A 25,870-nucleotide genomic window follows, 5' to 3' on the forward strand; every position below is an offset into this window, starting at 1 on the left:
GACCTTAAAGGCTCATTGTTTCTCTGAAGGAGAAGAAGCAACGTCCTAGGAAGGCCCTGATTGAGGTCTGAAGGTTCTGAATTCTTTCTGCTGGAAGAAAGGTTGCCTGTTTTACCGAATCCAGCAATACCCCTAGGAATTTTACCCTGGTATCCTGAACTAGGGATGACTTTTTTAGGTTTATCACCCAACCTAGGGCTGTTAAAAGGGCGTAGAAGGTCTCTCGATCCGCTATTGACTGATCCACAGTGTCTGAAATCAGCAAAAAAAGTCGTCTAGGTAAGGAACGACAGTCACCCACTGAGATCTCAGGGAGGAGACCATCTCTACCACCAGTTTCGTGAAAATTCTTGGGGCAGAGGCCAGCCCGAAGGGGAGAGCCACGAACTGGAAATGGTGAACAAAGCCTCTGTGATCCTTCAAATCAAAACGCAGGAGCCTCTAAGACTGGATGTGAATAGGAACATGATAATATGCGTCCTTCAGGTCGATTGTGCAAAGGAACACGTCTTTTTGAATTAAAGGAATGGTAGAGTCTAGGGATTTCATTTTGAATTTTTTGTAAACTACGAATCTGTTTAACTTTTTGAGGTTTATAATCATGCGAAAGGAACCACCTGGCTTTTTTTTACTAAGAAAAGGTTGGAGTAGAATCCTTGCCCCCGTTGTAGCTCGGGAACAGGAACCACTACTCCAAGTCCAGAAGATTCTGGATCTCCTTCCAAATTTGGTTCTGCTGGAATGGGGAAGAGTGGTGAGATACCAGAAGTACATTCGGAGGGGGGGAAGATAACTCTATCCTGTAGCCATTTCTGATAAGAACTTGCGCCCAAGGGTTGGGAGAAGTCTGATGCCACTGGGCAAAGAATTGGGATAGTCTTCCCCCTATCCTGGCGTCACTGTTTCTCACCGCCCTTGTTCTGGGGATTAAGGAGGTATCCTCTACCTCTCCCCCTCTTGGGTAACTCCAACGTCCAGATTTACCTTTACCACGAAAGGAACTATTTTGGGGGTATTGGTTACGAAAGGAGGGTTTCTTTTTAGGGGGTTTCTCTTCAGGGAACCCTTTCTTTTTATCAGTAGCCTTCTCGAGGATCTTGTCCAATACAGGACCGAACACGTATTCGCCCGAGAAGGCTATAGAGCACAGCTTCATTTTTGAAGTGATGTCACCTGACCAAGATTTCATCCACAGTGCCCTCCGGGCAGCATTGGACAAAAGCCGCGTCCTTGGCCGAAAATCTAATTGTCTCGGCGGAGGCATCCGCCAAGAACCCCGTGGCGGATTTTAACAAGGCAATAGAGTCTAATATTTGTTCCCTGGACGTCTTGTTGATTAGATGATTCTCTAACTCAATTAGCCACAGGTACATAGACCTGGCGACTGAAGTAGCAGCTATGTTGGTCTTAACACTGAACATAGCTGCCCCCCAGGATTTTTTTAATAGACTGTCCGCCTTTCTCTCCATGGTGTCCTTTAACTGAGAGGAGTCCTCGAATGGTAGCAAGTTTTTTTTTTTTTTACTTTGGCCACCTGGACGTCAATTCTGGGAACCTCGTCAAAGATCTTAGAGTCTGATGGGTCAAATACAAGGCGGTTCCTGAATTCCTTGGAAATACCTAGTTTCTTTTCTGGATGGGGCCATTCGTCCATCACCATCTCTTTAATATTTTCATTTATGGGGAATATACGGGAACGTTTGACCTTCAATCCCCTAAACATCTCTTCCTGAACTGAGTGGGGTCTCTGGATGTCTTCCACCCCCATTGTATCCCTGACCGCTTTTAGAAGGTCACTCATCTCGCTAGGAGTGAAGAATAATTTTCTAGATTCCTCGACAATTTCGCCCTCTGATAGGGGGTATTCGTCGTCGTCCTTTTTGGAAGATGAGGCCTCGCCCTCCAATGGAGGAGATGTCTGCCATTCTGGGACGATTGGGTGGGAGAGCCCCCAGGGTGTCCTCACGGAGGGAGGCTAGAGAAGATTTAACTTCCTCCTGAATCATAGTTCTAAATTCCTGCATAATTGAGGGTTGTTCTTCTCTCACAATCCTGGCAATACAATCCTTGCAAAGTTTCTTAGGATAATCATCGGGAAGCCTGACTGAGCACTGGATGCATCTGGCGGTCTTCCTGGGCTTTTTCAAAGCTAGTTTGGCCTAAAGTGAGAGAGCAGCCCATCAATTTTGTGCAGATCCAGTATAGGTGCATTATACCAGAAGACCTTAGGGGAGGGGGGGGCTCCTACCCAGTGGTTACCTGAGGCTCCCTCCCCCCCAGATCAGCATATGTCAAGCTGCCGGCATGCCCAGGTGGGCTACTCACGCAGGGGCGCTCTGCTCCTTCTGCTGCTGCTCCTTTTCCTGGTCCGACATCTCGCCCGGCAAAGCAGAGAGCGCAGCGGGAAAGTGCATGTGAGTTTTTGAAGACGTCCACTCCCGGGTCTCGCCCGGCGGCCCGGAAGTGACGTCAGACGCGCGCGCCTGCACAAACGTCCTCCCGGCCAGCTACCTACACAGGGCGGTAGGCGACCCCGCGGCAGCTCAGGGCAGGCTCCCGCACAACAGGGAGCGTGACCCCGGCATCTCCCTGTCAGCTTTGGAACGGAGTCTGCCAGAAAGCAGGGGATGCAGTCCTGGGTGGGAGGCCCGCAAGGGAAGCAAAATTTCCGCCTATGCGGCACCCAAGTACCAAAAAAAAAAAAAAAAAAAAAAAAAAAAAGGCCATTTATACACTTCACCTCCCTGAAAGCCAGAGAGGACTTTTCTCTGTCCTGGCCGCTATAGGGGCAGGAACACACTGGTGAATGGTGGTCTGGTGAAAGATTAAAAGGACCCCTCCCACCACCAATCTCTGTTCCTGCCCCTACAGAGGTCAGGGGTCAATCTCTCTGGGCCGTCATGGTGGTGAAGTGGAAAAATGTCTTTTTTGACACAGTTTTTATTTTATTTACAGTATTCACCTGAGGGGTTAGGTCATGTGATATTTTTATAGAGCAGGTTATTACGGACGCGGCGATACCTAATATGTCTACTTTTTTATTTTTTATTAAAGTTTTACACAATAATCATTTTTTAAACAAAAAAAATCATGTTTTAGTGTCTCCATAGACAGAGCCATAATTTTTTTTATTTTTTTGGGCAATTGTCTTAGGTAGGGGTTTATTTTTTGCGGGATGAAGTGACTGTTAGATTGGTACTATTTTGGGGTTATACGCCTTTTTGATCGCTTGGTGTTCCACTTTTAGTGATGTAAGGTGACCAAAAAATGGTTTAGTTAGCACAGATTTTATTTTTTCAAAGGTGTTCACCTGAGGGGTTAGTTCAGGGGTGGGCAATTATTTTTTCGATGGGGCCACATGAGAAACTGAAAATATTTTGGAGGGCCGGGCCAAAAGGCTAAACTCAATACTGCATAAAATCACCGCGTCCTGGCACAGGCGGGCGTGATGACATCATCATGCCTGCCTGCGCTGGGATTTCACTACCAAATAGACCTCAGGCCTGTAGCCTATGACAAGTCTTGTCGCCATCTGCAAATTTTAAGGCGCATTGGCGACCATTTTGGTCGCCATCTGGAGCGCTGTATTGCATCAGTGACATGAACACTCTCCACATATAATGTTATATTACATCAGTGACATCACCGCTGTCCACATATAGGCGATATATTACATCAGTGACATCACCGCTCTCCACATATATGTGATGAGCGGTGATGTCACTGATGTAATGTATTACTTACCGGTATATGTGGACAGCAGTGATGTCACTGATGTAATATATTACTTATGTGTGGAGAGTGGTGATGTCACTGATGTAATATATCACTTATAAGTAATATATTACATCTGTGACATCACCGCTCTCCACATATAAGAGGCATATTACATCAGTGACGTCATCCCTTGGCGCTGGGGTGCGCAGCCAGGGCCGGCCTTAGGTGTTCAGGCGCCCTGTGTGAGCTAACCTTGTGGTAGTGTTACCTGCAGTCCTATGTAAAACCACAGATAACACTAGTGCTAAATAATGTAGTAGTGTTACCTGCAGTCCTATGTAAAACCACAGATAACACTAGTGTAGATCATGTGGAAGTGTTACCTTCGTCCTTAGTGTGCCTCCCTGTGTCTATCGCACAGACTCCATGCTGGCGCTGCCTCCTCTTCCATCTTCTTCCCCGCACAGAACGTTCTGAAGCAGCTGCGTCAAGACATAGGAACACTGTGGGCAAGGTGATACACACAGGGAGAGACATACACACAGGGACGGGGACACACACAAAGGGACAGACACACTCACACACACACAAAGGGACGGACACACACAAAGGGACAGACACACACGGACGGACACACACAGGGACGGGGACACACACACAAAGGGACAAACACACACACACAGGGATGGACACACACACACACACACACAAAGGGACAAACACACACACACAGGGATAGACACACACACACAAAGGGACAGACACACACACAGGGACGGACACACACACACACACACACACACACACACAAAGGGACAGACACACACACACAGGGACGGACACACACACACTGGCACACTCAACATCAGCAGCAAGTCCAACCCTTAATGACCCCCACAATCCCTGGGGGGGGGGGGGTGATGTAGTAGCAGGCAGGAAAGCACACACTGTCCCCCTGTCCTATATGAGCCCCCCCCACCCCCACCAAATACCTGTAAGTTCTGTTAGGTGCTTGGCTTTGGCTGTGGCTGCTGGCTGGGGCTCCGCCTCCTTCCTCTTTCTGCCTGTGCGGCAGCTGCATCACGCTCCAGCAGCCACTGGTCTGCTCTGTTAAAGAGACAGGCAGGCCAGGCAGCAGAGCGGAGCGCAGAGCGGCCGCGGGCCCCGCCCCCTCCTCACTCCGGACAGTGACTCCGTGCTGTTACAGGGCCGGCGGCGGCGGCGGCAACAAAAATGCCGGGGGCCGGATTAAAAGGTCCGCCGGGCCGTATACGGCCCGCGGGCCGTAGTTTGCCCAGGTCTGGGTTAGTTCATGATATTTTTATAGAGCAGGTCGATACGGACGCGGCGATACCTAATATGTCTACTTATCTTTTTTTACCTATTTTTCTTCCCTTTATTTTGGCAAAAGGATATTTTATTTTATTTGAAACTTTAAATTTTTTTTTTGTAAACTTGATTTTTTTGTCGCACTCTGGGACTTCAACTTTTGGGGGTCTGATCCCCTTTACAATGCATGAAAATACTTCTATATCGTGATGCATTGGCTGTAAGTATTACACACACTGTAATACACTCACAGCCTGCATGCCTGTGAGATTCAGGGGGCTGGATCTCACAGGCTCTCCCGGAAGGCAGCCACAATGCCTAAGGAAGGCATCGTGCTGCCTTCCCTGCCATCGTGCTGCCTTCCCTGCCATCTGGTCCCCGTCACAGCAGCGCGGCGAACTGATGGCTGCTTCCTCCCTGCACGGACATCGCACGTTCCGCGGTCAGCGCTGACCGCGTCTGTGCAGGGTTTAATGCGCCGGCGATTTCACCGATGCCGGCGCATGCAGCAGGGGTCCGGCTATCAGTGACTGCCAGTCCCCTGCCGCCAACGGAACTGCCTGCCGAATACGGCAATCCGGACGCAAACGGATGGCATTTGTCAGATAGATCTGGATCCATCTGACAAATGCAATGAAATACCAGATCCGTCTCTCTGGTGTCATCTGGAAAAACGGATCCGGTATATATATATTTTTTTATAGATTTAAAGGTCTGCGCATGCACGGACCGGAAGAACAGATCCGTCAATGTGGAAATTTTAATGCCATATCTGGCACTAATACATTTTAATGGAAATTAATGCCGGTGTAACGTTACATTTCCCTACCTTGTGAGATTTTCCTACCCTCGTCACTTCCGGTCACACCGGACATGACGTGAGGAGGGGTGCCGCGAAGGTGCACAACGACGGGGTAGAGAAATTTCACAGCAGAGTGCGCATGCGCAGGGAGCCTCGTCAGCGGTTGGGGTAGGGAAAAATTACGGGCCAGAGCGCAGGCGCGGTGATCGGATGGATGTTCTCAGCTGGACACCGGCCGACACTGCGCATGCGCCGGGAGCCTCACCAGTGGTTAGGCAAGGGAAAAAGCCCGTAATGTTTCCCTTCCCTAACTGCTGGTGAGGATCCCGGCGCATGCGCAGTTTAGGCCGGTGTCCAGCGGAGAACATCCATCCGATCACCGCGCCTGCGCACTGGCCCGTACTTTTTCCCTACCCTAACCGCTGGCGAGGCTCCCGGCGCATGCGCACTCTGCTGTGAAATTTTTCTACCCCGTCGTTGTGCGCTTGCGCGGCACACCTCCTCACGTCATGTCCAGTGCGACCGGTAGGGAAATCTTATGAGGTAAGAAAATGTAACGTTACACCGGATCCAGCAAGTGTTCAGGATTTTTGGCCGCAAAGAAAAATGCAGCATGCTGCGGTATTTTCTCCGTCCAAAAACCGTACAGTGACTGAACTGAAGACATCTTAATGCATACTGAACGGATTTCTCTCCATTCAAAATGCATTAGGATAAAACTGATTAGTTTTTTTCCGGTATTCAGCCCCTGTGACAGAACTCAATACCAGAAAAGAAAACCGCTAGTGTGAAAGTACCCTAAGTATGCTTCTCTCCACAGGTCCAGCTGGGGAAGAGCTATGGCCACTTTTACACCAGCGTTAATATTTTCCGGTATTGAGATCCGTCATAGGGTCTCAATACCAGGGGGAAAAAAAGCTTCAGTTTTGTCCCAATTCATTGTCAATGGGGACAAAACATAACTGAACAGAACGGGGTGCTCCAAAATGCATTCCGTTCCGCTCTCATACTAGAGAGCAAACCGGATCCGTCCCTATTGACTTGCATTGTGCATCAGGACCCACAATGCAAGTCAATGGGGACGGATCCGTTTTCTCTGACACAATAGAAAACGGATCTGTCCCCCTTTGACTTTAAATGGAGTTCAAGACAGATCCATCTTGGTAATGTTCATAACGGATGCAGATGGTTGTATTATCAGTAACGGAAGCGTTTTTGCTGAACCCTGCCAGATCCAGCAAAAACACTAGTGTGAAAGTAGCTTTATAAAAAGCTGGACAGCTCCAGGGGTTGTCTCATTTCAGACAATGGGAAAATATCGCTAGGGCAGTGATGGCTAACCTCCGGCACTCCAGCTGTGGTGAAAGTACAACTCCCAGCATGCTCCATTCATTTCTATGGAGTTCTGAGAACAGCCAAGCAAGTGTGCATCTTGGGAGTCGTAGTTGTACCACTGCTGGAGTGCCAGAGGTTAGCCATCACAGCGCTAGGATATGCCCCCCGTCGTCTAAGGCTCCATTCACACGTCCACAAATGGGTCCGAATTCGTTCCGCAATTTTGTGAATGGGTGCGGACCCATTCATTTTCTATGGGGATGGAATGGATGCGGACAGCACACAGTGTGCTGTCAGCATCCGCATTTGCGGAGCGAGGCCCCGATCTTCAGGTCCGCAAAAGATAGAACATGTCCTATTCTTGTCCGCAGCTTGCGGACAAGAATAGGCATTTCTATAGGGGTGCAGGGCAGGTGTGTTACGGGTCCGCAACACACCACGGACGTGTGAATGGAGCCTTATAGGTGCAGGTCCCACACCTACGGTATATCGGGAACTGAGCCCTGCAAAGTGGTGGCTGGAGGACTCCGGTCCGGCCACCACCAAGCCAGCTCCCTATAGAAGGGAATGGGAGCGTACCGCGCCCCACCGGCCACCGCTCCCATTCACTGCTATAGCCAAACCAGCACTCAGCTAATTTTGGTGGACCCATAGAAAATGAATGGAGGGCAGCTGCGCATGCGCAGTGTGCCCTCCACCACTTACGGCGCTCCGTTCTTGATATAAGTGCCAGTTCCAGCGGTGGAACCCGCACCTATTAGACTACAATGGGGGGGCATATCCTAGCAATATGCCCCTAACATCTGTGATGAGACAACCCCAAGGTCTGTGATGTAATTCCACATCTAAAATCCGCAACCTATAGTCTACTACAGAAGTTATTTGCAGATTCCCCCCCCCCCCCATAGGAATACATGGTGTATGTAAATATCCACAGTAAATATACCTGAGGTGTGAACCCTGCCCAGAGTGCTTACAGGATGCGGTTCTGGACGGGCAGATAACCGTGCGTTAGGGAATTGTCTCTTATATCATGTCAGCTCGCGGTGCATGGCACAAGACCAGCCCGCCACTCGCTCGGTCACTCACACTCCGTGGCTCCTTTGTAGCCCTGTCACGTGTTACAGTCCCGCGTAGACGACAGGTTACACACTGACCGCTGCACCCAATGCCGCCATCATTATTGCTGGCTAGTCGGAACTGAATGCCTTCGGCATTGCGCCTCCCCCTGCACACAACGCTACTGCAATTTTAATTTCTGCCCGAAACAAAGATGGCTGTAACAGTTACCATGGGACCACGTCACGTCGCTGTCAGTCTCAGCGTGACTGGACGTGGGATTTGGCGCCAGGAGGTTGAGGGTAACTGCGCGCGCGGCAGACAGTTGTCCGGACAGAGCGCGGCGGCTGCGTGGTGCATTGGTGTCAGGATGGCGCTGCCAAAGCTGAGTGAAGGGGCCATAGCGGTGAGTGGGCCGTGGTGTAGTGCACTCATATCATCTGCGGACATTACTTTATTCTCCCGTCCCATAGATATGTATTACCGCTCTGTATACTCTGTAGCGCAGTGTACAGACCTGGTGCTGCAGCGGTAATGTTATTTCTGATGCGTTCTTCCGGCTTTATGTCTTACAGGCTATCTTACAAGGCGATACCTCATGCAAGCCTATTCTGCAGGTCATTGTAAGTATCTCGGCTCAATCCATCACTTTTCTAATATATCCACATGCGGCAACCTTTGCAGGTTCTGTATGGCTACTTTCACTTCCGTGTTTTTGCTGGATCCGCCAGGGTCTCCGAAAATCGCTTCCGTTGGGCTGTTCACCCTGTCTGATCCGTCCTGCCGCTATTTTGTCGGACCGCCGCTCCGTCCCCATTGACTATAATGTCCGGTGGCCTCTCACCGCGAACTGCCGTGCTGCGCCGGAGCTCCACCCCTGTCCCCATTATAGTCAATGTGGACGGAGCGGCGGCACAGCAAAATAGCGGCAGGACGGATCCAACAGGGGGAACAGCCTGTCGGATCCGTCCTGCCGCTAGTGTGAAAGTCCCCTTAGGATAATACAACCGGCTGCATCCGTTCAGAACTGATCCAGTTGTATTATCTCTGAAATGGCCATGTCGGATCCGTCACTAAAACCATTGTAAGTGTATGGGCGCCGGATCCGTTTTCTTTTGTGTTCAAGGAAGCGGATCCGACACCATTGACTTACATTGTGTTTCATGCTGGATCTATCTTGATCACTATCCCATGACGCATACAAACGCTGCTTGCAGCATGGGAACGCACAATGCATTCTGGTGCTGTCCGTTCCATTCAGTTCAGTTTTGTCTCCATTGACAATGAATGGGGACAAATCTGAAACGTTTTCCTCCGATTTTGAGATCCTATGACGGATCTCAATACCGGAAAGGAAAAACACAGATGTGAAAGTAGCCTTAGTTTTGATGGGAAGGATAGTCCTGCAGGGAGCATTGTTCTTCCCATTACCATGAAGCATCCCTATGGACCTCGGTATACGTCACTGGTTCTGTCAGGCCGCACTGGTGTCTGTCGGGTACATTATAACAAAAACCACCATAGAGATGTCCCCTGAAGACAACTTATCCCCTCTCCACAGGAGCATGAGAACGGGGGCTGCTCTCCCCTGTTTGAATGATCACGAATGTGTGCAGCCCCTTCATTATAGGGAGTCTTTCACCTAAAATCACCATTCTAGAACACTAACATCAGGATCTCCATTACATTCCCCATATTAGAATGCTACCTTCCATATTGCTGTCCATTGCCGATTTTCTCAGAAAAACACCTTTATTCAATATGTTACTTAGCTTCTGAATGTGCCCAGGGGCGGCGTTCATGCAGCTGGTGCCCAGGCCCCTCGGTGCTTTTCATACAAAACCCCTCCCCTTTCACTCCTCTGGCCATTCATTCCCCATTATGGGCAGAGGCACAAGAGCATTTAATGCGCATGTGCCGGCCCATACATCCCGATCTAGCCGGCCTTGTGCCTCTGCCCATAATGGGGAATGAAGTGTGCAGACGTAATCAGAAGAACCTAGGGTGGGCCAGAGGGGTGGAAGGGAAGGGGTTTCGTATGTGCGTGGCTCCTCACAGGTAATATACTTACCCGGCTCCCTGTGCCGCTTCTGGTCCCCGCACCGCCGCTGCTGCCAATGGCAGGCGGGGATGGGGACGAGCCTCCCTAGTGCCACCCTCGATGCTAGGGAGGCTCATCCCCGCCTGCCATTGGCTGCTCCCCGCCGGCACTGGATATTTTCATCGGTGTGCAGGGAGAAGCAGCAGGCGCGGTGACTGGGGTAAGTATATTACATGTTAAGGGCCCAGAACATGGGGTGGGGGGGAATGTTTCTGAAATTGGATAACCCCTTTAAAGTGCCATTGTGTTGTCAGTAAACTTTCCATATGTCATAGGGACATAGCAGACCCCACCAATCAATAATTATTATAAAAAATTTTTTTTGTGACATCAAAAGTTTTCTGAAAGTACAGTGCAACCTTAAGGCCTCCTGCACACGGCCGTTTTTTTTCCCTTTTACTGGCTGTTTTTTGCATTCCGTATACGAAACCATTCATTTCAATGGTTCCGCAAAAAAAAACGGAATGTACTCCGTATGCATTCCGTATTTCAGTTTTTCCGTTCCGTTTTAACATAGATGTCCTATTATTGCCCGCAAATCACGGTCCGTTGCTCCATTCAAGTCAATAGGTCCGCAAAAAAAACGGAACACATACGGAAATGCATCCGTATGTCTTCCGTTTCCGTTCCGTTTTTTGCTGAACCATCTATTGAAAATGTTTTCAATTTTATCTATGTAATTACTGTATACTGTATATGCCATATGGAAAAACGGAAACACAACAGAAAACAGAACAACGGATCCTTGAAAAACGGACCACAAAACACTGGAAAAGCCATACAGTCGTGTGCAATAGGCCTTAAGCTGTATGGCTGTCCATTTGAGTTGAATAGAGCGGTGGCTATGTGTATGCTGCACCATTCAAGCGGTAATTGGCGGGGTCCCCAACATTCAGATGGCCGGTGATCAGACACGTATCCCCTGTTCTGTGGCTGGGGATTAAGTTGTCTTCATAGAACAGCCCCTTTAACCCTTTCAACCCCTGAGGTATATTTGTTTTTCGCTCCCTGCTTTCCCAGAGCCATAACTTTTTTTTATTTGTCTGTTCACGTAGCCGTATGAGGTCCTGTTTTTTGCAGGACAAGTTGTACTTTCCAACGCCACCATTTAATATTGCATATGATGTAGTGGGAAGCAGGAAAAAAATTCCAAACGGGGTGAAATTGCAAAAAAAACTTTTTTTTTTTTTTTATATATATTTACGACGTTCGATGTGTGATAAAACTGACCAGTTACTTTTATTGTACAGGTCAGTACGAATCTGGCGATACTTTTTATATGTATAGTTTTTCTTGCATTTTGATAGTGATAAAATAATAAAGTGGGAAAAAATCTGTTTTATTTTTTTGTCGCCATGTTTTGACCCCTATAACTTTTTTGTAATTGTGTACGGAGCTATTTTCCGTGGGCGATCTTAACTTTTCATTGATGCCATTCTGGGCTGGTTGTGACTTTTTGATCACTTTTTATTAAATTTTTTTCACGCGCTCAGATGCCGTGGTCAGGATTGACCATGGCATCTGAGGCGTTAAATGTCCACAATTGGCATTACTGCCGGTTGCGGACATTAGCTGCGGGTGTCTACTATAAAAAAACAGCAGGCCACCCGCGGCTATGGCACCCGCTCCACTCAGGAGCAGGCGCCATTTTTAAAGACCCAGCCAGCGCCATACTAGTACGGTGCTGGTCGGGAAAGGGTTAATGTAGATTTACTAACAAATAAAAGGGTTTTTCCAGGTATCAAATATTGATGACCTATCCTCAGTATAGGCCAGTGTCAGATCAAAGGGGGGGTCACTGCCTCTTCAAACAGCTGATTGGTGGGCAAAGGTCACAGTAATGCCTGTACAGGCGCTTTTACACTTTACATAAGGCCTCCTGCGTATGCGTATTCTATCCATGAGACTTTCTTTGGTCCGGAGTGCTGAATCAGCACAGCTTGTGTAGTCTTTTCAGTCCCTGATGAAGCTCTCGGCATCACCACAGGAGCCTGGCACTGACTCAAGTAGGGCTACTGCTGTAACGGCCAGGATCTGAGAGCTTCAATCCCAGCTGCTTAACTCCCTAGATTGATTGTACAGTCAATAGCGATTGCAGCATCTAGGGACTTAGAGGGCCAACTGCCACCATCAGCTTTCCACGAATGCAATTGTAAGGTTCTGATGTGTTGCAGAGGCAGCCTGGAGGCTGAACATGTGTGGGTCTAATAGGGCTCATGCACACGACCATGAAAGGCCCAGAAAACACGGTCCGTGTGTTGGCAGCATCTTCCAGGCCGACCGCGGCTCCCCTGACCCTAACTGACTGTATCATGGACATTTCATGATCGTCAGTCAGTCTCTGTCTGATTGCAGGACTATTAGTGTATTTACATCATCATGTGGGTCCTTCGAATAGCGTGAAAGTATATCTAGAAGAATTGATGCTATTTTGAAGGTAGAGGGTGCTCACACCTAATATCGATTTGGATTTAGATTTTCCTTTTGTTCATTCACTTAGCATTTTGTTAATTGATTAAAAAAAAAAAATTGTCATTTTTCAGACTATAAACTGCACGGCTTCCCTCACCTCCCCGTGCCTCCTGGATGCTGATTACCACTTCCATAATGGAAGCAGTAATTAGCATTCGGACTATAAGACGCACTACCATTTTTCCCTTACTTTTGGTCTTATAGTCTGAAAGACTGTAAACTATTAACCCTTCTATTATTTAAAGTATTCTTAGTTGGCAGCATTTTTCACTCTTGCCCAAAAGTTTTGCACAGTACTGGACATCAAGGTGTGGAAATCAGTTATAGACACGTACACCAGGGCAGATCAAATCCAGGGAACCTTATAGCCAGTTTGATGTATGCCGATGTAAACCACCTGACTCCATACAGGACTGTTTCTCACTAATCTCGTGGGTTTTCGAAAGGCATCTGGGAAATACTGCAAGGTAAAGGAACCTGTCACCATGAAAATGCAATGTAAGCTTCAGGCCGCATGTTATAGAGCAGGAGGAGCTGAGCAGACTGATGTATACTGTAGATTTATGATAAAAGATTCTGTATAACTTGTATTTCATTCATTCTGGGTCAGGTCAAGGAGGCGGTCCTATCAGTGATTGACAGCTCTCTCTGTATACAGTTATAGAGGGAAGGCTGTCAGTCACTGATGGGAGACCGCCTCCCTGACTTCAAAGCCCAGAATGATCAGGAATTTACATGAATAAAATAAAGGTTATACTGAATCTTTCCCCACAAAACTATATATCGGTCTGCTCAGCTCTTCCTGCTCTATAACGTGCTGCCTGCAGCTCAGACACCATGTCCATCATTGTAGGTTTCCTCTAATGGGCATCTGTCAGCAGATTTGTACCTATGTGCCCTCGGCAGCTGAAGGCATCTGTGTTGGCCCCATGTACATATGTGTCCGCATTGTTGAGAAAAATGTTTTAATATATGTAAATGATCCTCTAGGATCAACGGGGCGTTACGGTTACACCTAGAGGCTCTGCTGTCTCTGCAACTGCTGCACCCTCTGCACTATGAAAGGACCAGACCTGCTGATGGTTTCACTGCCTGACCCTATGAAAGTGCAGAGGGTGCCGCATGTGCAGAGAGAGCTGAGCCTCTAGGTGTAATGACAACGCCCACGTTGCTCCTAGAGGCTCATTTGCATATATTAAAACGTCATATTTCTCAGCAATGTGGGCACATATGAACATGGGACCAACACAGATGCCTTCAGCTGCCAAGCGCACATGTAACAGGTCAGCCAGTGTCATAGGGACAAATCTGCTGACAGATGCGACCTAAGGCTCCATTCACACGTCCGCAACGTGTTTTGTGGAGCCGCGGATCCGCAAAACACAGAAAGCGGCAATGTGCGTTCCGCATTTTGCGGACTGCACATTGCCGGCACTAATAGAATATGCCTGTTCCCAGGGTGACCCCCTGCTGGTGGAGGCTCCCTGTCCCTAACAGCCTGAGCCTCCACCATCAGGGGGTCACCCTGGGCTAAGCAGATATAGGGCAATTAGGGTAAGCTTCTGTCTGCCCTGCCCTCCACTAGACCCTGATCCTTTCTCGAACCTATAGGCTTATATATCCCGTCACCCTTGAATGTTTTTTCTTTTTTTGGGGTTTGCTACTCCCCTTTCAAAGAAATTTTTGTTTATTTGTAGTGCACAATGTTGGTATATACATACTAGGGCTGCACGATATGGGAATTTTGTGCGATTGCGATTAGGGCCCTAAAAATTGCGATAACGATGTGCGATGCGATATTTTAAGGGAATTGTGCTAGAGGTTTATTTGCTTGGATTTTCCCATATGAGCCGCTGACGCGGCTGGGTATGACATACCGTATTTATCGGCGTATAACACGCACTGGCGTATAACACGCACCCTTCATTTTAAGGGAAATTTCAGGAAAAAAAATTAAATTTCAAATTGTACTGCTATGGGGTGGGGGGGATCTGTGGATGGAACTGTTATGGGGGGGGATCTGTGGATGACACTGCTATATGTGCTCCACAGATCCCCCTCATAACAGTGTCCCCCAATACACCGGGCCTCTGCTCACCGAAGTATTTATAAACGTGAATCCTTATCCTGTTATTAAGCTGCCCTCTCCCATTTTCCCATGTTCCCCTGTATCCCCACAGCACTTACGATTCACACGCTTCCATAGCAGGCAGGGCGGACGGCAGCAGGAACGTCACTCACTGACGTCGCGCTTCTGCTCCGCCTGCTTCATTCTTAAAGGGGGCGGAGCAGGCGCTCTACGTCAGTGAGTGACGTTACTGCTGCCGTCTGCTTTGCCTGCTATTGAAGCTTAAGTAAGTGCTATGGGGATACAGGGGGAACATGGGAGAGGGCAGCTTAATAACAGGATAAGGATTCACGTTTATAAATACTTTGGTGAGCGGCGGGGCCCGGTGTAAGAGTACAGTGACTGCACCGGGCCCCGCCCCTAGTTACGGACTCCAGCCCCTCCTCTCTCCCGGCTCATACAGCGCAATGAATATCGGCGTATAACACGCATACATGATTTGCCCCCTATTTTCAGGGGTAAAAAGTGCGTGTTATACGCCGATAAATACGGTAGTTGTGGGGGATCTGCGGATGGCGCTGTTATGTGGGGGATCTGCGGATGGCGCTGTTATGTGGGGGATCTGCGGAGGGCGCTGTTATGTGGGGGATCTGCGGAGGGCGCTGTTATGTGGGGGATCTGCGGAGGGCGCTGTTATGTGGGGGATCTGCGGAGGGCGCTGTTATGTGGGGGACCCGCGGAGGGCGCTGTTATGTGGGGGACCCGCGGAGGGCGCTGTTATGTGGGGGACCCGCGGAGGGCGCTGTTATGTGGGGGACCCGCGGAGGGCGCTGTTATGGGGGGGACCCGCGGAGGGCGCTGTTATGTGGGGGACCCGCGGAGGGCGCTGTTATGTGGGGGACCCGCGGAGGGCGCTGTTATGTGGGGGACCCGCGGAGGGCGCTGTTATGTGGGGGACCCGCGGAGGGCGCTGTTATGTGGGGGACCCGCGGAGGGCGCTGTTATGTGGGGGACCCGCGGAGGGCGCTGTTATGTGGGGGACCCGCGGAGGGCGCTGTTATGTGGGGGACCCGCGGAGGGCGCTGTTATGTGGGGGACCCGCGGAGGGCGATGTTATGTGGGGGACCCGCGGAGGGCGCTGTTATGTGGGGGGACCCGCGGAGGGCGCTGTTATGTGGGGGATGTGTGCTATGACACATGGGGCCACGAGGGGGGCCAGCATAAGACACACATATAGCATCTTATGCTGGTCCCCCTCATGGCCCTATGTGTCCCTTCATGTGTCCTAAACTGAGCACATAACTCTCTCCTATTCATAAAATGGCCAGCTTCTGTACTTTCACTATGAATGCACTCACACTGCAGAGAGCGAGCCGGCCGGCGCGTGACTGACGTCACTGTCACGCTCCTCCCACTTAATTCAGGAAGCAGGAGCGTGACTAAGTGACGTCAGTCACGCGCCGGCCGGCTGCCTCGCTCGCTCCCGCTCGTCGCTGCAGTGCATTCATTGTGAAAGTAAGTACAGAGGCTGGACCTGTTATCAATAGGACAGAGGACTTTTTTATCAATAGGGGCCCCTTCATATATAATAATCGCGGCATTTTTGGCTCGGCCGAATCGCCAAACCGCATTTGCCGATTATCGCGATTCGATTATTTTAGCAATATATCGTGCAGCCCTAATACATACCTATACCCGCTTTATCATGATTAAGGGCTCTTTCACACTTGCGTTCTTTTCTTCCGGCATAGAGTTCCGTCGTCGGGGCTCTATGCCGGAAGAATCCTGATCAGGATTATCCTAATGCATTCTGAATGGAGAGAAATCCGTTCAGGATGCATCAGGATGTCTTCAGTTCCGGAACGGAACGTTTTTTGGCCGGAGAAAATACCGCAGCATGCTGCGCTTTTTGCTCCGGCCAAAAATCCGGAACACTTGCCGCAATGCCGGATCCGGAATTAATGCCAATTGAAAGGCATTGATCCGGATCCGGCCTTAAGCTAAACGTCGTTTCGGCGCATTGCCGGAGCCGACATTTAGCTTTTTCTGAATGGTTACCATGGCTGCCGGGACGCTAAAGTCCTGGCAGCCATGGTAAAGTGTAGTGGGGAGCAGTATACTTACCGTCCGTGCGGCTCCAGGGGCGCTCCAGAGTGACGTCAGGGCGCCCCAAGCTCATGGATGACGTGTCGCATGGATCACGTCATCCATGCGCATGGGGCGCTCTGACGTCATTCTGGAGCGCCCCTGGAGCCGCACGGACTGTATACCGCTGCCCCGCTCCTACTATGGCAACCAGGACTTTAATAGCGTCCTGGGTGCCATAGTAACACTGAAAGCATTTGGAAGACGGTTCCGTCTTCAAATGCTTTCAGTACACTTGCGTTTTTCCGGATCCGGCGTGTAATTCCGGCAACGCAAGTGTGAAAGAGCCCTAAAGGTAAATTTAAAAGTCACTAATTCTATTTCAATTTACTCTGAAAACCATTGTGACAAGACATCTGGAATAATCTAAATACTTGGTAATAATTGATTTAGTATATTGCATTAACAAATATGTAGAAATATGTTTAATTTGATTCTCCTTTGCTGAAGTAAAAAATGTCTTCTTCTTTTAGAATACACGTCCAATCAACACTGCGAATGGTCCTCCGCGCTATCGACTGCTGATGAGCGATGGATTGAACACTCTTTCATGTGGGTATCTTGTTAGTGTTTTGTCAGCAGCCTGTCCGTCACCTTCCCAATGGAGGAGGGAAGACGAGTGTTTGCTCTGCTCAGGAATACAGCTAGACTTAGAGGGAATGTGTCACTGAAAAACCAGACCGCGAAACACGTGCTTTTTTCATATGTTTTTTTTATTTTGTGATTGCATTATTTTTTTTTTATTCTCTTTCCCGAACATAATTATGGGGCGGCCTTTTTACCTGAGCAGTTAACAGCATTTAAAGATTTGGTTTACATGGGCCATAGAGACATTGACTAAGGGCACATTCAGACAACCGTGTCTGTTTTTGCGGTCCGCAAATCACGGATACTGTTGGTGTGCGCTCCATATTTTATGGAGCGGCCAGCCCTTTGATGGAAATGCCTATTCTTGGTTAGGAGGGATAATATGGGTCCACTGCTGGTAGGAGAATGACCTATAATTGTCATCGCCATGTGACCAGTAACATTCATACATTAGGTGACATGGCCATCACCACAGGTTCTTTATCCTGCAGCATCCAGGAGGAGTATTGCTGCAGGAGAAATGTTCTGCTGTTTTTTTATGTTTACTTTGCTTTTATTGGTTTTCAAGCATGACTTTTCCTGAACAGTGTATTCAAAATATGAAAGGAAAACTTAATCATAGGATCTCGCAGGATCCAAACACATTGCAGTTAAAGAAATGTGTTTAAGCAATTGAATTGCATGAATAAACAAGGTTGAAAGTTACTGTGCTGTTAGGTACATGCATATCAATATGAACGTAAGACTATACATGTTATGAAAGTTCACAAAAGACTATCTTCCGCAAACCAAATTTACTTTGGAAACAAAGATAGCTGTGTCTACACTTATACAATCAGTGTCGGACACTAGAAGGTAGCAAGAGCTGATATGCACTAGCACTTTGGGTGCACAAAAACAAGGTAGCAGCAATCAATGTATACTGGCACCCTATGTGCACAATTCAAGCAATAATGCAGAAAACAGCACATAGCAGTGTATACATAATGCACAGCGACATACAGAAAAAACAGAAAACATACAATGATTAGGTGCAAAAAAAGACACCGTGCAGCAAACATACACAGCTGCACCTATATCATAAGGTGCACGGCTGCACCGTTGAAACCCAATGTCCTACCCTACAGATGGTGGGTACTCCAGACACCTCCGTTCCTTGTTAGGGTGGTCCGGTTTGACAGAAGAGTCTTCACGATGTGGGGGGATCACAGGAAGGTATTTATCCCTAGACGACCCTCAGGGCCCTACAATAGTCCTGTTGGTCTAACCACGGGGTATCCCACTAATTGGGCCCCCGTCCGGAACCTAACCCTGGAATTGCATTCACTATTTTGCCCTGAAAAGATCCCAACATGCACGTTTCTGAGGCAGAAACAATCCTCTCATCAGGGGAATATGTAAAATGGGCCAAAATATGATTCGCTTGCCGTAGACGATATTCACCACCAAGCAGTTGCTGGGAGTAGTACTCACCAGCAAGTACAAGAACCACTGGGAGAGATGGCTCCCAGATGGAGTAGAATGCACAGGTAGGTGCAAAACCTAAAGGGACAGATGAAATACCCCCTCCCTTCGTTGCGGTACACAATTTGGGGCCGTAGGCATTGATGTTACCTGGCTTTTCTGCAGGAGCCCGCCGATCTTTTAAAGCGTTGCATCGACATGTGCGCGCGTCGAGCAATATGGTGACGTCACAAGATGTGAAAACGGCGCTTTGACATATGTGCGCGACGCGCAATATAGTGACGTCAGTCATTGCGGGATGTAGAGGTGGCGCATGCGCAGAAGAATTTGCCAGGACCCAAAGTGTAGCGTGCATGGAGCGGCGCATGATGCGCCTGCGCCAGTGGCTAATAGCGAAAGTAGGTCACCGCGCAGGCGCGTCGCCTCCGATATATACTACAATTTGAGGGTAGACTGCCGGTTTCGCCGGGCATCGCAGCTCTCATGCGAATATCGATAGCATGAGAGAAGGTTCTACAGTATATGAAATATAGGCATGGGGGCACTGTCCACTAACTGCATACTGTGGACACATGTTAAACATAAAGGGGACACAATATAGATACATATCTAGTCCATACATACGGGCATTGATATAAGAGCACCGTATGGGTGTGCATTGATGGGCATCGGGATGTATGTCCATACAGTATACACCTAAACACACCCTGATATAGGGTTGAGCGATATACCGCGGTATTAAGAAAACGGCGATATGGCAATATCGCCGTTTCGTAAATACCGCGGTATTTCGTGACGTCATAGAAGCGGTCATGTACGCTGACCGCTTCTAAATCTGCGGCCGCCCGCCCCAGCATGAACCGATACGGGACATTTGCAGAGTACTTCTACTCGTGCAAATGCCCCCGATACCTGCTGGCCGCTTGCGGTGGCTCTCTCAGCAGTTCGGCGGGCGTGGGGGAGGGAAGGAATTCTGTGACTCGCATTTCCTGCACCCGACCTCTGATAGGACGCTGTGATCCGTGCAATTAACCCCTCAGGTGATCACAGCGTCCTCTCAGAGGTCGGGTGCCGGGAATGTGGGCAGTGCCCCCCTCCTCCCTCCCTCCCCAGTATTAATCATTGGAGGCCACAGGGTCGTCGTCCTCCTCCTCTTCATTGGTGGTAGTTTGCAGTTCCGATCGGAGTCCCAGCAGTGTAATGCTGGGGCTCCGATCGGTTACCATGGTAGCCAGGACGCTACTGGAGCCCTGGCTGCCATGGTATGTTAGTGAGCAGCATTATACTCACGTGCGTCGTGGCTGCCAGGCGCTCCTTCTGTCTGTGCGGCGCATTGCTAATGCTATAAGCCTTAGCAATGCGCCGCACAGACAGAAGAAGGAGCGCCTGGCAGCCACGACGCACGTGAGTATAATGCTGCTCACTAACATACCATGGCAGCCAGGGCTCCAGTAGCGTCCTGGCTACCATGGTAACCGATCGGAGCCCCAGCATTACACTGCTGGGACTCCGATCGGAACTACAAACTGCCACCAATGATGGGGGGAGGAGGAGGACGACGACCCTGTGGCCTCCAATGATTAATACTGGGGAGGGAGAGAGGAGGGGGGGCCCACTGCCACCAATGATGGGGGGACGACCCTGTGGCCTCCAATGATTAATACTGGGGAGGCAGGGAGGAGGGGGGGCCCACTGCCACCAATGATGGGGGGACGACCCTGTGGCCTCCAATGATTAATACTGGGGAGGGAGGAGGGGGTGCCCACTGCCACCAATGATGGGGGGACGACCCTGTGGCTTCCAATGATTAATACTGGGGAACGAGGGGGGGCCCACTGCCACCAATGATGGGGGGGATGACCCTGTGGCCTCCAATGATTAATACTGGGGAGGGGGGGCCCACTGCCACCAATGATGGGAGGGGGACCCTGTGGCCACTGCCACCAATGATTAATACTGGGGGGGGGGGGGGTTACCAGAGGGGGCTGATAAGAGGGAGAGGCTGGGGGGGCTGATCAGAGGCTGGGGAACTGCCCCGTCTGCCCCCATACAGTGTAATGTCTCCTTGTGGCTGCCCCCATACAGTGTAACGTCTCCTTGTGGCTGCCCCCATACAGTGTAACGTCTCCTTGTGGCTGCCCCCATACAGTGTAACGTCTCCTTGTGGCTGCCCCCATACAGTGTAACGTCTCCTTGTGGCTGCCCCCATACAGTGTAACGTCTCCTTGTGGCTGCCCCCATACAGTGTAACGTCTCCTTGTGGCTGCCCCCATACAGTGTAACGTCTCCTTGTGGCTGCCCCCATACAGTGTAACGTCTTCTTGTGGCTGCCCGCCCCCATACAGTGTAACGTCTTCTTGTGGCTGCCCGCCCCCATACAGTGTAACGTCTTCTTGTGGCTGCCCGCCCCCATACAGTGTAACGTCTTCTTGTGGCTGCCCGCCCCCATACAGTGTAACGTCTTCTTGTGGCTGCCCGCCCCCATACAGTGTAACGTCTCCTTGTGGCTGCCCGCCCCCATTCAGTGTAACGTCTCCTTGTGGCTGCCCGCCCCCATACAGTGTAACGTCTCCTTGTGGCTGCCCCCATACAGTGTAACGTCTCCTTGTGGCTGCCCCCATACAGTGTAACGTCTCCTTGTGGCTGCCCCCATACAGTGTAACGTCTTCTTGTGGCTGCCCGCCCCCATACAGTGTAACGTCTCCTTGTGGCTGCCCGCCCCCATACAGTGTAACGTCTCCTTGTGGCTGCCCGCCCCCATACAGTGTAACGTCTCCTTGTGGCTGCCCGCCCCCATACAGTGTAACGTCTCCTTGTGGCTGCCCGCCCCCATACAGTGTAACGTCTCCTTGTGGCTGCCCGCCCCCATACAGTGTAACGTCTCCTTGTGGCTGCCCGCCCCCATACAGTGTAACGTCTCCTTGTGGCCCCAAGTGTTTTTTTCTTCTAAATGGGCATTTATCACGATATATATCGTTATCGCGATAAATTTCTTAATATCGTTATCGTGGGAATATTTTTGATATCGTCCAACCCTACCCTGATATGGGTTTGTAATAGATGGGGAATGGTATTTGTGGTGGTTTGATGTTTTAATTTCTTAACCGTGGCCAAAAGAGACTCAAAGGGGGGATGGTGGGCACCATGGAAGGTAAAGTCCATTCTACCAAAATATGGAGAAAAATTTGTCATTAGGACAGATATTACAGGAAGCAGCCAAAATGGAGATGTTCGTTCAAACCTCTAGGGGATACTGTGTTAAGTTGGAATGTCCAGCGTGCTTCCCGCTGTAGTAGCAGATGGTCCCAATCACCACCACGTATAGGCGGTGGGATTTTGTCAATGCCTATAGCCCTAATACAGCTGGGGTCCCCGCCGTGGGTGTCATTCACATGCCGGGCTACTGGTGTGTCGCGCTCATTCGTGATGTCACCCAGGTGCTCCCCGAGGTGTCTACGCAGCTCTCTTTTGGTCTTTCCCCAGTCGTCTCCATGACACCAAGTCCTGAGAGATTGACTTCCTTCTGATTGGACAGGAAAAACACAGAGAGGTTAAAACCCCCACCCCCTCCTCACATCATCAGTGTTTTTCCTGTCCCATCAGGATAGGAAGCAGGAGAGGTGCACGGAGCTCGTTTGGGCTCACCTGGAGTTTTTTTTTTTTTTTTCATCTGGGCCGAGGTCGGATCTGCAGTGCAGCTCTCCCTCCTCCGTTTGGTTAGGCCTGGGCTCGGGCACATAGGTAGTGCCCCTGCGAAGATTCCCTCTGCGGCGGTCCCGGAGGGCTTGATGCAGAGGGAAGGAGGAACACGGCGGATCGGCACTGTGATGTGTCCCTTCCGGCCGGCAGGCGGATGACGTCAGACGCCGGGGGCGGAGCTAAGCGCGCTGACGTCATCAACATGCGCCACAGGTCCTGCAGCATGAGAAGCACATGGAGACACTATAAAAACGCTCAGGACCTGTGTAACGGCGCCCTGCATAGCGCGGCTCACATATTTTGGTGAAGCATCTCTGAAGCGGTCGGGAGTCAAGATGAGCACCCCCCTCACGCCGGGCTCTGGAACCGAGCCTGCATCAAACCCTGGGACAGTGAGTAACCTGTTCTCAGGTACATGCCTTGTATGGTGGGTTCAGTCTGCTCATCCTTTCCTCCCTTACCATTTCAGGGAGAAAAGGATTCGGCTTCTGCAGCCAAAAAAACTAGAAAATGTGGTATTTGCTGCAAAAGATTGTCTAACACTGGATCCAAGCCCCTGTGTAAAGAATGTACTGCCAGTGTCATCAAGTCTGAGTCTTCTAGTCTAATTGAAGACATTAGAAAAGTGGTAAAAGAAGAGGTTCAGCTAGCCTTAACTACCAGAGAACCTACTCCTCCCAAAGTTCCCCCCACTCAGGACGCCCGTAGTGTTAAATCACTTATCCTGGATTCCGACTCTGAGGGGCTGGCGGTCTCAGACTCCGAATCTGTCCAAAAACACCCGGCATCTTCAGATGAAGAGGGCGAATATAAGCGCTTCCTGTTCAATCCTGAAGATATTGATGAACTTATCAGGGCCATCAGGGCCACCATTCAGATGGAGATGCCTAAAACCCCTAGGTCTACCCAGCAAGAAATTTTTGGGGGTCTAGGTGAAAGGAAGAAGGCCGTTTTTCCAGTCCCTGATAGTGTCCAAAAATTAATTAGGTCTGAATGGGAAAAACCGGATAAAGGATCCTTTATCCCAAGAGGAATTAAGAGGCGCTACCCCTTTAGCCAAGAGGACTGTACGGATTGGGAGACCATTCCCAAAGTAGACGCGCCAGTGGCCAAGGTAGCAAAACATACGGCCCTACCGTTTGAAGACTCAGCACAATTGAAAGATCCTCTAGACAGGAAAGCGGAAAGTCTCTTGCGAAAGACCTGGGAGACTACGGCGGCCCTTCTCAAACCGGGCGTTGCCTCCACATGTGTGGCCAGAACACTGAACCTTTGGCTAGACCAGCTAGAGATACATCTGGTCAATAAGACACCACGGGATCAAATTCTAGAGAGCTTGCCTCTATTAAAGATGGCAACCTCCTTTCTAGCAGACGCAGCTGCTGAATCAGTTAAACTGTCCGCCCGTACAGCTGTTCTCTCAAATACAGCGAGAAGGGCACTATGGCTTAAAGCGTGGTCAGGAGATATCACATCTAAAAATAAATTAATCGCACTCCCCTTCCACGGTCAGTACGTTTTCGGAGAAGATCTAGATAAAATCCTAGACAACGCGACAAATAAAAAAAGAGGGTTTCCAGAGGAAAGATATAAACAAAAAAGGCAGCCCTTTCGTGACCGATTTTTTCAACCCGAAAATAAAAAAGATAAAGGGAAGACTGGGAGGTGGAGCTATGCGAAGGGAGGCAGGGGGAGAAGCTTCCTCTTCAACCCAAATCGGGCCGAAGCCTCCTCATCCAACAACAAACAATGACGCCATACCAGTGGGGGGAAGACTCGGCTCCTTTCTAAGATCTTGGGAGCATGTAACAAACAGCCGGTGGATCTTAAGTATTATACAAGAGGGTTATCTGATAGATCTTCTCTCTTCCCCTCCACAGAAATATGTGATCACTACCCTTCCCCCATCTCAAACTGCGACCTTAAAAAACGACATAAAAAACCTATTAACCTTGGACGCCATAGAGCCCGTCCCGAAAAATCAGACAGGACTGGGATTCTATTCCCGCCTCTTCATTATAAAGAAACCAAACGGGAAATCCAGGGTAATTATAAATCTGAAACATCTAAACAAATACGTAAGATATCAAAAATTCAAAATGGAGACCCTGAAGTCAGCAGTGAAACTCTTAAAAAAGGATGCAGTGATGGCCACAATAGATTTAAGCGACGCCTATTATCACGTCCCAATTCACAGGTCATCAAGGGAATTCCTAAGGTTCGCAATAGAATTGGAGGGAAACATTCAGCATTTCCAGTTCAGGTGTCTCCCCTTCGGGATCTCTTCTGCCCCAAGGGTTTTTTACCAAAATAATGGCGGAAGCCTTGACAACCTTGAGAGAAAAGGCAATTTGTGTGATCCCCTATCTGGACGACCTACTGGTAGTGGCGGACAACATAGAGACCATGGGAATCCATCTCGGGTTAGTCCTGGATCATCTACAGAGCCTAGGTTGGCTCATCAATTGGAAAAAATCGGATTTAATCCCATCCAAACGGAAAGTTTTTCTGGGCATTACTCTAGACACAGTCTCCCAAAGATCCTTTCTACCACCTCAAAAGATAGTAAAACTTCAGACAGCTTTGAGGAAGTTCAAGAAGGAGAAATTCTGTTCAATAAGACAGGCCATGAAGGTACTAGGGAGTCTGTCCGCTTGCATTCCAGCAGTTGCCTGGGCACAGTTCCATCTAAGACCACTCCAGAAATTCATCTTAGACAAATGGAACAGATCGCAATTAACCCTAGAGAGGAAAATATTCTTAGATGCAGAGACCAAAAAATCACTAACTTGGTGGCTCAGCAATTCGAACCTAGAAAACGGGATTTTCTGGGCACAAGATCTCCCTCTAGTCATCACAACAGATGCCAGCCTCCACGGGTGGGGAGCGGTCGTCCAGGGGAACTCCTACCAGGGAACATGGGGGAATTACGTGAGCCAGCAATCCTCAAATTTCAAGGAGCTGAGGGCAGTGTGGGAAGCACTGAAACACACAAGTCAGCTGGCAAAGGGTCGTCACGTCCTAGTCTACTCGGACAACGCTACAGCCGTGGCCTTTATCCAACACCAGGGAGGCACAAGGCATCGCCCGC

At 49.5% G+C, this 25,870-nt stretch overlaps 3 protein-coding genes across 3 annotated transcripts in view; 2 read left to right on the plus strand and 1 right to left on the minus strand.

The window, feature by feature from the left end:
• SMYD4 (SET and MYND domain containing 4) overlaps window positions 1-8,352 on the minus strand; it is a 58,146-nt gene extending 49,794 nt beyond the window's left edge. Inside the window, exon 1 of the mRNA XM_040423559.1 lies at window positions 8,130-8,352. The gene's annotated coding sequence lies outside the window, so the exon portion shown is untranslated. The remainder of the gene's footprint in view (window positions 1-8,129) is intronic.
• Window positions 8,353-8,518: 166 nt separating this feature from the next.
• The window catches only part of RPA1 (replication protein A1), an 86,607-nt gene continuing 69,255 nt past the window's right edge, over window positions 8,519-25,870 (plus strand). The window contains exons 1-3 of the mRNA XM_040423561.1: window positions 8,519-8,648; window positions 8,818-8,865; window positions 17,502-17,580. Coding sequence (XP_040279495.1) covers window positions 8,613-8,648; window positions 8,818-8,865; window positions 17,502-17,580 — 163 coding nt within the window. The 5' untranslated portion in view covers window positions 8,519-8,612. The remainder of the gene's footprint in view (window positions 8,649-8,817; window positions 8,866-17,501; window positions 17,581-25,870) is intronic.
• On the plus strand, window positions 22,746-24,532 carry LOC120994766 (lamina-associated polypeptide 2, isoforms alpha/zeta-like). The gene is made up of 2 exons (XM_040423562.1): window positions 22,746-23,171; window positions 23,249-24,532. Exons 1-2 carry the CDS (start codon window positions 23,115-23,117, stop codon window positions 24,530-24,532), a joined length of 1,341 nt encoding a protein of 446 aa, XP_040279496.1. The 5' UTR covers window positions 22,746-23,114.

The sequence above is a fragment of the Bufo bufo genome, chromosome 3 (genome assembly GCF_905171765.1).
Source record: "Bufo bufo chromosome 3, aBufBuf1.1, whole genome shotgun sequence".
NCBI classification, from domain to species: domain Eukaryota; kingdom Metazoa; phylum Chordata; class Amphibia; order Anura; family Bufonidae; genus Bufo; species Bufo bufo.